General features: G+C 43.3%; 1 protein-coding gene across 1 annotated transcript in view; it reads right to left on the bottom strand.

The window, feature by feature from the left end:
* Nucleotides 1–8,980: 8,980 nt before the first annotated feature.
* CYBC1 (cytochrome b-245 chaperone 1) overlaps nucleotides 8,981–15,255 on the bottom strand; it is a 173,672-nt gene continuing 167,397 nt past the window's right edge. The window contains exon 7 of the mRNA XM_078654652.1: nucleotides 8,981–12,976. Coding sequence (XP_078510778.1) covers nucleotides 12,847–12,976 — 130 coding nt within the window. The 3' untranslated portion in view covers nucleotides 8,981–12,846. The remainder of the gene's footprint in view (nucleotides 12,977–15,255) is intronic.

A 15,255-nucleotide genomic window follows, 5' to 3' on the forward strand; every position in this document is an offset into this window, starting at 1 on the left:
CTAAGCAAAAACAAGTGGCGAACGAAACGGTCTTGAGCGCCTGGGGTCTACCAAGAGTAACAGGCCACTATAAATGTGGGAATTGTAGTTTTTGCCCATTCACTAATAACACCAAGACTTTACAGCTGGAACCTACAAAGATCTGGACAATCAGAGGACAGACGAACTGCAATAGCGAGAACGTCGTGTACAGACTGACATGCCCCTGTAACCTACATTACGTAGGTATGACTAGCAGAAAAATTAAAATCCGCATCGGTGAACACAGAAGCACCATTAGGTGCAAAAAGGCCAATAGCAAGCTCACTGAACATTATTTGATGAAAGGGCATAGCGCGGATGAATTACAGTGGACTATCATTGAACAGGTCCAACATGGACCCAATATGAACCAACGCCTCTTTGAAAAGGAACAGAGGTGGGTCTACAGACTTTCCACTCAGATAACCGGCCTCAACGACAATATCCCATGGAACACTGTGATGGGATAAAATCACTTAGCAAAGTACACCATGATGACACTGAATGATACTGCCTATTCAGCTATGATTTTCACCATGATCCTGAACCAGAAACTACAATGCTTCTGTCTTGGGATTAATTTATTTTTTCCGAGTACACCGTGATGTCATTGAATTACTCAGCTGAATGAGTCTTGAATGTAACTAAGATCCTGAACCTAAAACCCATTTTCCTTTGAGTTCCTACACAGTTGTCCCTCCCTCTCTTTCCACGCAGCAGCGCCGTACCAGCATTGTTGCCTTGGAATCATAACATCCCTCGTCAGCTACAGCGTCATTTGACCTGCAGCGGACACCGCCCCCCCTTGAAAAGTTCTGATTGGCTTACGCAAGGTCCCTGCTGCACGCCCCGCCCAACACGGAAGCAACCAGGAGTTTACTTCCCGGCGCTGCAGACCGAACAGAACACTCCACGGGGCATTGAGGAATGACCAAGTAGGTTTCTTTTCCTGACGAGCAGAAGTCGCAAGTAAGTGCTGTGAACCTTTGCTAAACTCGGTGAACCACGTCGCAGACCGTTTATATTTATCGAGTAATGTGACGGTGCACTAACTATAAATTCTGCCCATATATATTTTTCGTTTTCAAGGTGGCGAAACTTGCCGTCTTGGAGACCCTCATGTCCATGAAGCGACAGTGACCGCTTCTAATGTAAGCTGTGCCCAATACCATGCTGAGCACGATTGAATGTTTCCACATACAGAACGGCACGACTGTGTAGCCGGCGATCACTCCGCTAAGCCACTACGCCGTTTTATAGTTTACAGTCACTCCGCCTCACTCGGTTGTCTGCCATACCGCCGATTTTTTAATATTGTGGATCTAGGCTATGAACGGAATGCTCTGGTAGTCTACCGCTTGAACATTTCAGTCAACCACCGCCCATAGACCACCACACCCACGAGTTGTTGAATTAACAGCACAGATACCCGCTCTAGGCGTTTTGCAACCGAGCACTTCGCTGTGTGATTGACAACTGACCACGGGTGCGACCTGATCAATATAGGTGTGATTCTGTCACCTATCCAGGTGATTCCACTAAGCGCTATTATTGTTAAGTGTGCACCCTTGTCTTGTGTCTTCCCCGGTATGTAATCCCACCCCCTTTTACGTTTTTCTTGCAGGTTTTTCTCCTGATCCAGGGAAAACACCTTTTTACACTAGACCACCATTTATGGTCTTTAATTGAACGAGGGCAGGACGCACCTTAGCGTGTGCGGACCACCCCGTCCAACCACCACGGTCCTGACGAAAACCTATAATTTGTTAATGGTTGAAACATGTAGACCTAATTTTCATTCATCACATAGCACACTACGCTATTTTTAATATTTTGTACACTTCTTCAGACACCGAAGCCTTCCTAATGAGGCATAGGTGCCACACTGGATTTTACGAGGGTCCAAACACTCAAGAATAAAGTCTTGTTGTGAGTAGATTTGGCCCTCTTTTAAAACACTGATTATTCTAACACTTTGCACATATAAACAAAAGAACTCGCTCCACTGTAATCAGGTGTCGCAGCACACCCTATGGGCATTCGGCCTATGGGGTGGGACCCCGATGATGAAGCATGTCACCAACTAGGTTGGTGAGTGAGGGGTCTTCTTCAAGGACATGCCTTGTCCTGTTAGGGGTTGGGGCACACTGTGCTAACCTGAGCTTCACGCTCTAGACACAGAAAAGACTCTTTTTTCTGTTTCTTCTCCCTAGGGGGTACTCCTCCATTGTTGATACCAAGCCAGGATTAATCCCAGATTTTCTGATTTCTGGTCAACTGCACAATGTGAAACCAGAAAACCTGGAATTAAGCCTGGCTGCCCCACTTTACCAAATTGTGTGATCCTAGGCAAACATAAATGTTGGTGAGAACCCATGATGTTCACTAATCCACTTGTTAGGTACACATCTAAACACCACTTCTGGTGTATATTGGAGAGTTATATAAAGGACAACAGCCATAAAAACGGTAAAATACTGAAGAACAAAACGGTGTAGAGGGCTCCATGGGCCATCAAAAAGGAAAACTCCAAGTCTGTGATTTTTTAAAGGCCTGCCAGCCCAGATACCAGTTGCTGCTGCCCGAACATTTTAATTGTACCAACTAACTGGCCTAAATAAATGCCATAGAACCGGACCAAATACAAAATATAATTGGGTTGGGGGCGGGGAGGTCACCCCAAACAAAGCCACCTGAAGATTTATTTTATTTATTTAAAGAGTTTTATATAGCGCTGGCTAGAACCGAAGGTATCAGAACACTTTACATTAGGTTCCACAATGTAACAGAAAATGATAACAATTACACATTAGGTCTAAAAATAAGCAATACATTGAGAGAGGAGAGAAGGAGAGACATAAATAGTGGAGGGGGAAAGGGAAAGTGTGAAGAGGGAGGATGAGGGAAGAGACGACAGGAGAGACGAAAGGAAGTCTGCCTAAAGACCGACTGGGTAGGTGACGTCCAATAAGGGAATCCACGGCCCGTCTTCCCTTTAGCTAAACCAGGTAGCTCCATCGGGCATCAGTCAAAAATAGCTAGGTCTCAATTGATGAGGGAAAGTTCACATATAAACAGGGTGGGGACTGAGAGCAAGGACAGGTGAGGGCAAAGGTCAGCAGCTGGAAAGAGGAGAAGAATAGAGCGGAGAGGGGTAGGGGGAGGAGGGAGATAAGGTCAGGAGAGACGCAAGAGGGTTTTGCCCAGTGACCGGCTGGGTAGGTGATGGTCAAGGAGGGAATCCATAGCCCATAGCCCATCTCCCCTTTAGCTCGCGAGGTAGCTCCACCGGGCATCAGTCAAAATGGTTCATGCTTCAGAGAAATAAAAGGAAGAGATGTGAGGCAAATGATGGCCAATTAGGAGGCAGCTAAAAAGAATAACAATCCAGCCAGCAAATGGCAAGTAATTGGCGGGTTCCAAGCGCTTTACTATATCCAATTACACTCGTAGCAACAGTGTATGCGCAGTATTAGGCAAGACCTAGAAGTTAATCATTATCTAGCCGAGCTAATACATAAAAGAAATATTTCACACTCATCATTACAGTAAAGCTGTAAGTCAATTTGTTGTGTGAGCCAAATTTACAAACAAGAAGGTTCCCTATATTTCATAAAAACAACTGTGTATCCATTTTTACAGTCCTATATGCTTCACGGGAACCCACAGCTGCTCTGAGGCCATATAAACCCATCTACTATGCAAGAACTTGAGGCAACTGATTCAGAATTCATGCCTCCCGTTGGATTGCACGTGTGGTTCACAACTGTCACAGTCCTCAAATGGGAGTGGCAGAGATGGTCGTACAATTGCCTGTGGTAGAGGGTACAGGTCAGCTTCACAATAGGTGACATCCAATGAGGATGAAGTTATTAGTAACTGAATAACTGGACGCCTCATTCTCTGTGTTGAGACGCTTATACATCGCAATTTTGAAGGCCTACACTAGGGTGCTTTTCAAGCCACATGCAAAGGCATGTAAAAAGCGAGAAATCAGACCGTGAAACTTTACAAAGCAACGTTTGGGAATATACTGTAAGACTCACCCAGCATAGGCAATATCAATCGGTTTTGCTTACCTGTACATACAAATGAGACTGACTGGCATTGCCCGTGCTTGTTAATAGTAGCCTGTCAAGATAGATGTTTAATAGTCCACATTTTTGCTGCAGTTTTACTAGTGACTACTGAGTGGCATTGAAAGGCAGCAAAATTATGCTATTTAAAACTTAGCTTTATTTGGAATGCCATATTCCGAGCATGAAGAATGACAAATCTATCAACGGCAAAGCCAAAAAGCTTGTGTGGTGATTCAAACACAGAAATGGAGAAAAACAACAAATCGAAGCCAGGAAACTGAGACTGACATTAAGGCAATTGCATTTTGAATAAGGATTTGCCCTGTGGAGCGTGGACTACTATTGCGTCTGTTGCAAGGCTGCAAATAGAATCATAACGGGGTACACCCCGAAACAATGTAAGGTCCTCCCTTGGAGAGAGGAGCCGAGCCAGCAGCGAGGACCGGAGCGAAACACAGCAGCAGAGGCAGAAACAGCCGGAAAGGAATCTATTAGATTCCTTTCGATTTGTTCCTGCCTCTGCTGGAACGCAGGATTTGATGGGCCCCTTGGAGAGATGTAATGCAGGGCACCGGGGTGAAGCGCTGCAGCCGCCCCTGCATTACAGAAGCACAAGGAGTTATCCTTTTTGATGGCCCCTGGAGTACTATACACAGTGTTGGTCTTCAGTATTTTACCGTTTTTATGACTGTTGTCCTTTGTACAACTCTCCAATTTACACCAGAAGTGGTGTTTAGATTTGTACCTAACAAGCGGATTAGTGAATATGGAGTACATGGCGGCTGCACTAGAAACATAATTTGAGTCACACTGTTCATATGGAGTGGTCAAAGGGGGGGGATGTAAACGGGCACACCGCATCGTGCTCACGAATTACAGCAAACCTACTAGATGCACTGTAGGCAAGGATCAGGAGGGAGGCGGGCACGAGACATGCGGGAATACAGAGGGTCCAAGCATACATGGAATTTGGTAGAGAACAATGGACACCGGTAAATGCACTTCTGATATGGATGGGCGGGAGGGGGTTCATGCGCTGGCTCAGGCAAGACCTAAAAATGAAATCAAACGTGAGATACAGCCATTGGTTATTTCTTATGCCAGGAAGCACAGCAACTGTAGTAACTTGCATTAAGAACAAACCATAACATTCTAATCATGCTCTTACATCATCGGTGAAGTATGTCATTTCTAAGGTAGAGGGAAAGTGAGCCAGGGGCTACATGGAATGTTGCGACCCAAACATGAAAATTAGAAATAATAAAATCATAACAGGGGCCTCTCCAGGAATGTCTTTAGTTCCAGTGGGACTAAGTGATGGGTAATCAGTTAGACGTCATCTTCTCCTCCAATGTGCTTCAGTCCTAGTCTTGGTGGATGGATCTGGTGAATACCGGGTGACAGTGGTCATAGATGCCTCACTGGCAAGTGGGAGGGCTCACCTGGGGAACCTCTTGAACCAGGACCTCGGTTCTTCTCATACGGCTTTGTGTAACATAAATATTTTGAAGCTCATGCCCACCATATACACTCTGCATGCCTTTCTCGCAATGTTGCGACGTAAGGAGAGGCTTGTGAAAACAGACAATATGGCAAGCTTGTTTCATGTTCACAAGCAAGCAGGGCGAGGTTGATTTTCCTATCGAGGGAGACCCAGCATTTGCAGCACTGTGCAATTGGGTACATGCGAGGTTAGCGATTCAGCATCTTCCGAATGTATATTTCAACAATATGTTGTCCCACAGTGTAGTTCACCCTTTGAACAGAATGTGGGTAAATCTGCCTGAAGCCGAGCAGATGAACATTGGAAACTGTTGAGTGTGGATAGTAGTTCCTGATGGAGTAAATTTTTCAGTTCAGACTTATTTATTCTGTAAGTGGAATAAATTGTAATTTTTCTGCACCCGTTGTAATTTTGCAGTATGCCAATTTTTAAATGTACTTGATTTTTTTTAAATGCTCTCGGTTGAGGACGTGGGAGGAAGTGAAGGAAAAGGCCAGATGACTTAGATCAACATTTCCCAACCTCTGCTCCAGAGACCCCTAGGGGTCCACGACCTCTACTCATGGGGTCCACGACATACAGATTTACATCTTTTATTGATTGTAATACAATAAGAGTAACTTTTCATTTCATTGATCTTTATTGCGGCAATTGCCATAAAAGATAAACATAAAATTGCATATAAATACCAAGAACAGACATCCATGTTGCATCAAATAACGGAATAACATACAAATAAACAGGAGAATGTCCCAATACATAGCAACCTAAAGTGTAAAACAATCAGTAGATCAATGCAGATTAATTATTTGGACAATCTATTTGAATAAAAACAAGACAATTCTATATAGAATTTAGATACTAGTTAAAAAAAAGTCCACTGCAAGAGGGTTGCACACTCAGTAGTACATGATCTGATCAAAGAAGGGGATCCTAGAAATTAAAAGCCGTCTCTTATTCCATACTACTTCAAGGAATTTGGCCATCGCAAAAACAGTTGCTTTTGAGAGATCAGTCCTGAGAATTCTAAAGGCCTCAGAGCATTTAACAAACCCTAAATTTTTACATAATGGAATTATCCAGAACCTTCTAGCCGCACTGTGGGCGGGGCAGAAGAAGACTAAATGCAATCCGTCTTCAAGCCCACAATTGCAGCCAGGACAGTTTTCCGGTGTGTGGAACTTCCATGTACTTGTAAATGCTACAAGCGGAAGAGTACCATACCGCCATTGGAAGTATAATTTTCTAGCCAAATTCGGAAAGATATCATCAAAGACTGATTTAAATTTGTAAAAGTCTTTCACCCCTAAAAAGGTGTTAACCAGGGAATCTGGGCGTATACCCTGTATGTGGGATGCGAGATTACAAGCATAAAAAGTTGCCACCAGCTGTTTACGGGACAGACCCTGGCAAGCCATTTCAGGGTCACTCCAAAGAGTAGGGAGACCCAGCCGGGCAAACTCAGTTTTTAGATATTTGAACCACGGGATGTTCTCTATAGTAGGAAGAGCTAGAATTTCCTTCAATTCCTGCCTATAGTTGGCTAACTCAGGGGTAGACCATAGTCTCCTCCAAAAAGTTAGAGGCTTTACACCCACAAGTTCGTCCAATGGTTTTAGGCCCAGATCCAACCTGAGAGGTAGAAGTGGGGTGCTGATCGGTAACTTTAAAAGTTGTCTAAGAAACTTGTTTTCAACTGTGACCAACTCTTTCTTGCAGGTGTGTCCCCAAAGTTCACTGCCATAAAGAATCGCACCTCTGGCCTGGAGTCTATAAATCTCCAAAGGGGGGGCTACCGGTCTAATAGATGATTTGTTGGCATTAACTAGCCTAATAATTCCCCCTGCTATTTGGGCCAATCTGAGCTGGGACTTGACTTGGTCACCCCATTCGTGTTTATCATTCAAGGTCACACCCAGATACTCAAAGGTAAAGACTCTTTCAAGCCTATTCAGGCCTATGGTGGGATTGGGGCGTGTTTTTTTGGGGGGATTGAAAATCATGTACTTAGTTTTCAGGGCATTTATTTCGAGACCGTGATCCTGACAAAATGCCTCAAAGCCCTCAAGAATGCGCTGAATCCCCATTGGAGATTTCGACAGCAGGAGGGTGTCATCCGCAAACATGATTGCGGGCACCCTCCTGCCGCCGAGTCTTGGTGCGTCTGTAATGGGGACATTATTTAGGTGGTCGATTACCCCGTTGACAAAGAGGCAAAACAGGGTCGGTGCGAGGACACAACCCTGAATAAGAGTAACAAGTATAAAAACAAGATCCATCTACAACCATGTGACATAAAGGAACAGTTAGCACAGCTCGTGACATACAGCAATAGGGGAGTATTACACCTACATTAAATTCCTCTACAGGAAAGATCAACAAATTTGGCCAGGAGTTCTGCTCATACCCCCAAATCCACCTCCACCTTTTCATCACGTCTACATTTTCGTAATCGCACCTCTTCAGCTTCAGCCCGTTCAGCAACATCCATTGCCCATCTATCCACACTGGGGCCAGTTGGACCCACCCAGGTAATCACAGCCAGTCTTTTTGCCAGAAGCAACAACAAGTGTAGGTACTTCCCATTTTCCGACCCTTCTGTTGTCGATATCGCTCAACAGGAAAAAAACTGGGTTTGCCAAGACTGGTGCTCCTGCCACGACAGCCACACGTGCCACCACAGTCATTCAGAAGGCATATGCCACTAAGCAGGTCCACTCCAGATGTAAGAAAGGAGCCACAGGAGCCTGACATCTGCTGGGGTAGCTACTGGGTTTACTGGAATCAATTCTATGTAGTATAGTAGTGGTGGTGTCGTCATGCGTGTGCAGCGGAGAAAATTGAAGTGGTAAGTTTAAACCTAGCTTTACCGGCGATGGACTGAGCTAATGTGCATATCCTATTCCCCTACACATCTTCCAGTTGGGCCCCCAACTCAGTGTCGAGGGCCACACGGGCATGGTATGGGACGCACACACAATAGGCTGTCATGGCTTTGTAGAAATGGGAGACCAAATGGCAGTCCCCGGAAAGTGAGCAACGTGGTCAGAGATTCCAGTAATGATTAAGTGGGGGTCCACAGAAATGTTTTTTAAGAACCACTGACTTACATAGAGTTTGTATGATTGCATCAAGGGACATAGCATTCCATGGAAATATCTCAGATCGCCTTACCTCTCGACAGGTTTTTTTCCTTGGTACTTTGTTGATATCTTGGCTTTACCCACACCCGCTTTTATAATCTACCCTAATAACTTACAAAGAAGAGAAAACACTGAAATATTGTTATCAATGACCATCCAGCACAGTCTTGGCATTCATTCATTCATTCAGCATCTGCGAAAAGCTCACCCTACCGGAAAAACGAGACCAATTAGTTTGTCCATAATTTTTATTTCAAGTATAAAAGCTAATATACAAAGTATAAAAAACTGTATAAATTATGCCACTGCACATAAACAGCCAGTGTTTTTGGAAGCAGTCGTACCATTTTTGGAGGTGGTCTATTTAGACACAGCAGACGCTTGGCACTGCATCAAACGCAGAATAACAAGGCTGACTGACAGCTACATTCACACAATCTGCACCTTTCCCCCACAACTACTCTTGGAACACACAAGGTGCATAGCTTTACACTGGTTTACTTAACACAAACATTACCTTTGTAATACATTCCTCTGTGAAAACCAGATTTGGGTGCTAATCTGAATCTAAGAAGGGCATGTTGACAGTGTGTAACATATAAGGCAAGAACAATTTTACCTGAGTAGCTTTTAAATCAACAACTTGCAGGTGCTCTATAGAAGACTGCACTTGCCTCTAGACGTTTCTAAGTGAGTGGGTTACGAAGGCGTTGGGAAGGAACTGTGGACATTTAAGATCTAACCAAATTTCGATTTAACTTTTCAATGTCAGTCAGTTCTCCAGAAAAAAGTGTGTTAAGATTTTATGGTACTTATGGATAGGTTATGGGAGGAGGAAATTGAGAAATAAAGGACACTTTGTAGAATTGTGAACTTTCCAAAGTTTTCATGAATGCTGTACTGGGAACTAAACTGATAAAACAAATAAATAACTGTCTGTGCTTATCAGTAAAATACCAGAAATCCATTAAAGCGTACCAAAGCATAATAAGGTACCAAAAGTGTACAACAATAGCACCTAAACTATCTGAATGCCAGTCTCCTTAGATTTCTCAATGAATCCTAGTACAACACTCGGTATAGGCACCTGCTTTAGAAAGATTTACTGTACAAACCCTTCATCCACAGAATCCAAAAGAAAGGACACCTTTAGACACAATGCATCACAACTACAGTATTCCCACCCCAATGGAGAGTCACTCCCAGGTCGTACGCATGATCCTTTGCAGATAATGCACGGATTAGAATAGTCTCTTTCTGAACACTGCTGCAAAATAATATGAATTCGTCCCTCCATTTATACGAAACAGAAGGAAATTTATTTGGACAAGTGACTATGATCCCATGAAAGTGTTGAGCATAATGTGAGGAGCAACAGTGATACAAATTAAACAACGCACAAGTCTTTGACAAGCACCAGAATAAAAACAGATTTGGGCTAATGCTACAATAATAAGCAAATCAAAGTTAAATTCAAAATGGGGCACTAAAAATCTGGGAGAAAGAAAAGCAAACCCATGTACCATATTACATTATTCATTTCTTCTAAAAGTACACATCAGATTGAAAAACGCGCCTTTTACATGGAAAAATCAGTGCGTTCACCCAACCTTCCTCGTCATCATCATCATCACGCTTGCTTCCTCTTTGGTGTCCATCTTTGTGGCTGCCATGAACCACAAACACTGAAACTATGGAAGAGAATGTATTTACATTGCATGCTGAAAAAGGATGGCCATGGCATGTGACCTTTTGTGCCACAAACTTTAAATACTGAGAGTCATAGGTACATATTTATAAGGTAGCAAGCTAAACTAGAAGTCATGCAATGTTATGTGTTCTTCAGTAATAAGGATTGTTCAAAGGAGTTCACAAGTAGCATGAAGCCACTTGACAGTACAATATACAGCACACCGGACACCAGCAACCAGTTTTAGGGCACTTAAACTAGTGAAGAAACAGTTACTAGAAAAACAAAACTGGGGGGAAACTTTGGGTAGCCAAAGACCTAGGAAACTACTGAACCGTTTAGAAGTCAGCCTGGGCAACGTATGGTATCTTAATACCTGGTAAGGTACTACAAAGGTCTGCACAGCAGAAGCCCTCATTCCTACAAGCTGGAAGACAACTTGGCCTAGGTTTACCTTAAAGGGTTCCATCAAGTGCATTTTTGTTAAACATTTTTTTTGAGTACTTTAGCCCTTATTTAGATGGGAGACCAGTGCACAGACCATTCTATGGAACACAGTATCTTGTACTGGAAATCTTTTCAAGTACCATATTTTACCAGCAACAGAATTTAAAGTTATTTAATGAGAAAAGCTTTCGTGGACTTAAATCCACTTTTCAAGATCACAAAAAACAGACGCCAGCAGGGTGTGGCTAACATTGCAAAAATTAGAAAATATGTTGATAAAAAAGAAATGGTGCAGAATTAATCCATAACAGAAATGAGCAGACCCTGCCATAATTTGATTGGACTCAGGATGCAGATGGTCTGCACCAAGAGTATTGTGTTTTATTATATTTTATCAACTGCAGTGTTGATATGTTGGACCCTGCACAACTTCCTAATGCAATAACAATTATTCTCACCGTGAGAGGTTCGAAGGTAGAAAACGAAACACTGCAGACCTAGCAAGAGACCTTTAATCCGTGTGGATTCATCCTCAGAACAAGAAGTGACTTTTGTATACATTCACTCTGTACATAAAAAGCAAACAGTGGTATACTTGCATTCTCCTTGCACGCTTTCTTGCCAGGAGCAACCTCATGGCCTTAACTCACACCTAATAGAATAACAGGAGGGATACCGAGTGCCTTATCAATGCATACCCTGTTAAGAGATAGACGTGCAAGCATAACTGCAGTGGGAGCTAAAACAGCAGTGGGAATTATTGAATACTAGCCCACCATGCTTGTGCATCGTATGAGCAAGGCTTTTCATCTCCAGGAGGGTTTTGGCAGAGGAAATGGGATTACAGTTTTATCTCATAATTACACTGTGGCCACCCTCCAAAAGGGTAGTTATTAAAAGTTACTTAGGAAATAGTCATGCACTTTAGGGGCTGGCAGAGAATACAGGAGCACTAAATCTCTACTGCGAAAAATCATGTATTTGCCTGTAAGAAAAATGGGTGCTGGACCCACAGTGTTTTTTTCAGGCCTGGATAAGCTGAAAATCCCTCAAGTTTTTCACTGCATCCTGTATGGCAAGTCTTAGGTTTTTGTTAAAAAAAAAAAAATGCTTGCCGACTCAACACAGGTATGATAGGAACATTGGACCGTACAGTACACCGACTGGATATTGTCACATCCCCGACACAGTTTTCTCAAAATCTGTACCTGGGCTACTTCCAATGCCATGTGTGTCCCTCAACCATGCATACTTGCTATCAGCGCATACCGAAAAGCCTGATCTACACATACATCATTTCACCAGTGTGGGGGGGGGGGGGGGGGGGGGGGGGAGATTCAATGGCAAACCCAGACATTTTAGGAAGAAATGTCACAAAGGATTACAAAATCGTTGAGTTCTCCCAAGCCTGGACCTAGAAAGAAAGGTATTATTACAAGTCATGCGGTGAGGCTCACAAGTCAGAATAACTCATTGCATACATGGTGTGAACAAATAACATGTTTTGAAGCCTGTGACGGGCACCCTGCAAAACAGAGACGAGAATACGGTGCCGCCTGGACAGAAACATACGGAGCTAGGGGAACGGGCTGCAGTTTGATTCCAATACCTCGTCAGTACCAAACAGGTCTCACTGCTTCAGAAAGGCTCTCTTCACCAGCAGGAGAGTCCAGAACAGGTCAGTGTACATAATAATAATACAAAGCATGCTGCAAGGAAGCCGTAAGCCATCACGAGGCCGGAGTGCGCAGAAGACAGAAGATCTTTTGACAGGTCGGGGCCGCTGAAAGGTTTAGAGGACATGGCTTCCTCTGTAGTTCACGCTGCCCTGGGTGCAAAGGAGCTCTTCTGATTGTAAATACACAGCAGAAGCTTACACAAGCTGCAAAAACGAGGACGATCCGGAGTCTGCCCATTCCTGGGAAATGGAATGTAAAGGGAGTCACAGCAGGGAAGCTGCCTCTACTCCTCCGAGGGCCTCTGTTCAGAGTCGTCACTGTCCTCACTGTCCTGGGAGGGCTCCGGATCACACTGGCCCAAAAGGTCCAACTCCAGGAAGCTACAGATGAGCTTGGCAATGGGTTCCACGTCACTAAAATGCAGATGAGATAAAATAATGGACAGAAAATCAGACTCCGACAAGATTTAATGACATCACCAATACTTGATTTACGTCTTACTGCCCCAGTACTGTAAGCCTTAAAGACACTTACACCCAGACGCTCCCCAGTTCTATCAAGCCAGAGAGGAGGCTCTATGGAGCTCGGGTTGGAAATAAATCACCTCTAATAAAGTTATCCGACATTTGTTTCCCTTACGCACCATTACAAACATTTCCAGATACGAATAGGTGATGTGCCTGTAGTACCATATACCGCCAGTCTCTTGTTTTTGAAGTGTTTTCCATTATTATCTTTAAAAACAACGTTTTTGACTACTTTTTTTTGCTAAAAATCGCCAACATTTCAAGTTTGTCTGGATTAGCTGCTGACAATGCGGAGACAAACAATTCCAGGACCCAGTACACATATATCTTATATGAGTTTATTTACTGATTTCCTCAAAACGAGATACTGCAAAGAGCACGTGATCAGGCTACCTCTTTGTTAACTGTTAAAGTCAAAAAGCCTCCAAACCCAACCACGAGCCAGGACATCAATGCTTTATGTTGTCATTAAAATCGGATTGGTTACCAGTTTGGGTGCCCTGCCTTCTGTTTTGATCTCGGGAAGCTTGGACGATTCTGCCTGGCACGGACTACCTTTTTGTGTCATGGAAGTCATTTACTTACACGATTTCAACATGAAACTATTTAGACTTTTCAGAAAGTGAACGGAGTTATGAGCGGTAGACATGGAATGGACTTCACAGACCATTAACTGAAGCCCTAGCAGGATTTCTTAACTCACGGGTGGGCAGGAACTAACGCCAGTCTTTCGGGCAAGGACTGTTGGTTGATGTTGCAAAGTGGTTATGTCAATACCATATAACAATGTACCCAGGAGTTCTGGATGGGTTCGGATAACGTTGGTGCACCAGACATCAACCTGCACAGGAGTGGAGAGATGTAGACTGACATGAAGGAGGTGGTGTTTGAGTAAGTCCTGGAAAGAGCGCAGGAAGACTGCTGATCTAGGGTGCACAGGCATGGTGTGCAACTAGACTACAGGGTAGGAGAGACAAAAACCGGAATCCTGAGGCAGAGCATACATCTGCAGATCCTGGGTTTGTATTCAAGAGGGGTGGCGGCCGGGGAGGTCTGCAATGCTAACAGAGGTCGTCTAAGGAAGGTAAAGAATCCGTGCCTTGAACTGATAAAACAAAAACTCTTCGTCCCGAAAGAGAGGAATTGTGATCGAACATGAGAATCCAAAGGTCACAGAACGTGGAATGCCCTCTCCTGCTCTATGCACAGTATTACTTCTGTACAGGATCGTCATTATCACAACCCCCAAGCCTCCAACCCACCATACAAGCAAACTGCCAATCATACTGGTATTGATTACACAGCAAGGACATTACCAACAAGCACTGAACAGAGCAACAAATACAGAACATAGGAGCATGGTTTGTTACATTAAAGAAATAAATAAACATGTGAGAAGTTACGAAAACAACATACCTTTTTACTTTTAGGTCAAGTTTTATTGTAATTTTAAAGTGCAGGCAGTTGCCTTGAGGGTGAGACGTGTGAAAGTAACTGGGTCAATAGGTCTGGTGAATAGTTGGGTGTGGGTCATTATTGAGGGCAGTCAAGATATCCTTGGTTTACCTTTTTATAGTGGCTGTGCCAAAAAGCAGTATTGCTGCCCACACTGCTGGAAGGGTACAATTCCATCAAACAAGTAACATTTTCATATAGCACAAGCTATGCACTGCAAAACCTTCAGGATAGTGGACAGGTTGATCATTCTGGGGGTCAACATTCTCGATGCCAGTGTGAGTGATTATATATATATATATATATATATATATATATATATATATATATATTATATATTCACTGAAAAAACCATAGGTTATAGACCATATATAGTTAGGAATTAGCATTTACAAAACCTTGAAAATTCACTGAAAAAACCATAGGTTATACACCATATATAGTTAGGAATTAGCATTTAAAAAACCTTATTTTACTCACACAAAACCATTGAAATTCCATATATAGTTAGTTGCACTAACTATATATCGCGCACCCGCAATCCACTGCTGATCATGTCACATATTACATCATTCATGACATGGTCAGTGACATCACTGATGACATCACTGATGACATCTCAAATGACATCACTGATGACATCTCAAATGACATCACTGATGACATCACTGATGACATCTCAAATGACATCACTGATGAGATCACTGATG

Source organism: Lissotriton helveticus, chromosome 7 (assembly GCF_964261635.1).
Source record: "Lissotriton helveticus chromosome 7, aLisHel1.1, whole genome shotgun sequence".
Classification (NCBI taxonomy): domain Eukaryota; kingdom Metazoa; phylum Chordata; class Amphibia; order Caudata; family Salamandridae; genus Lissotriton; species Lissotriton helveticus.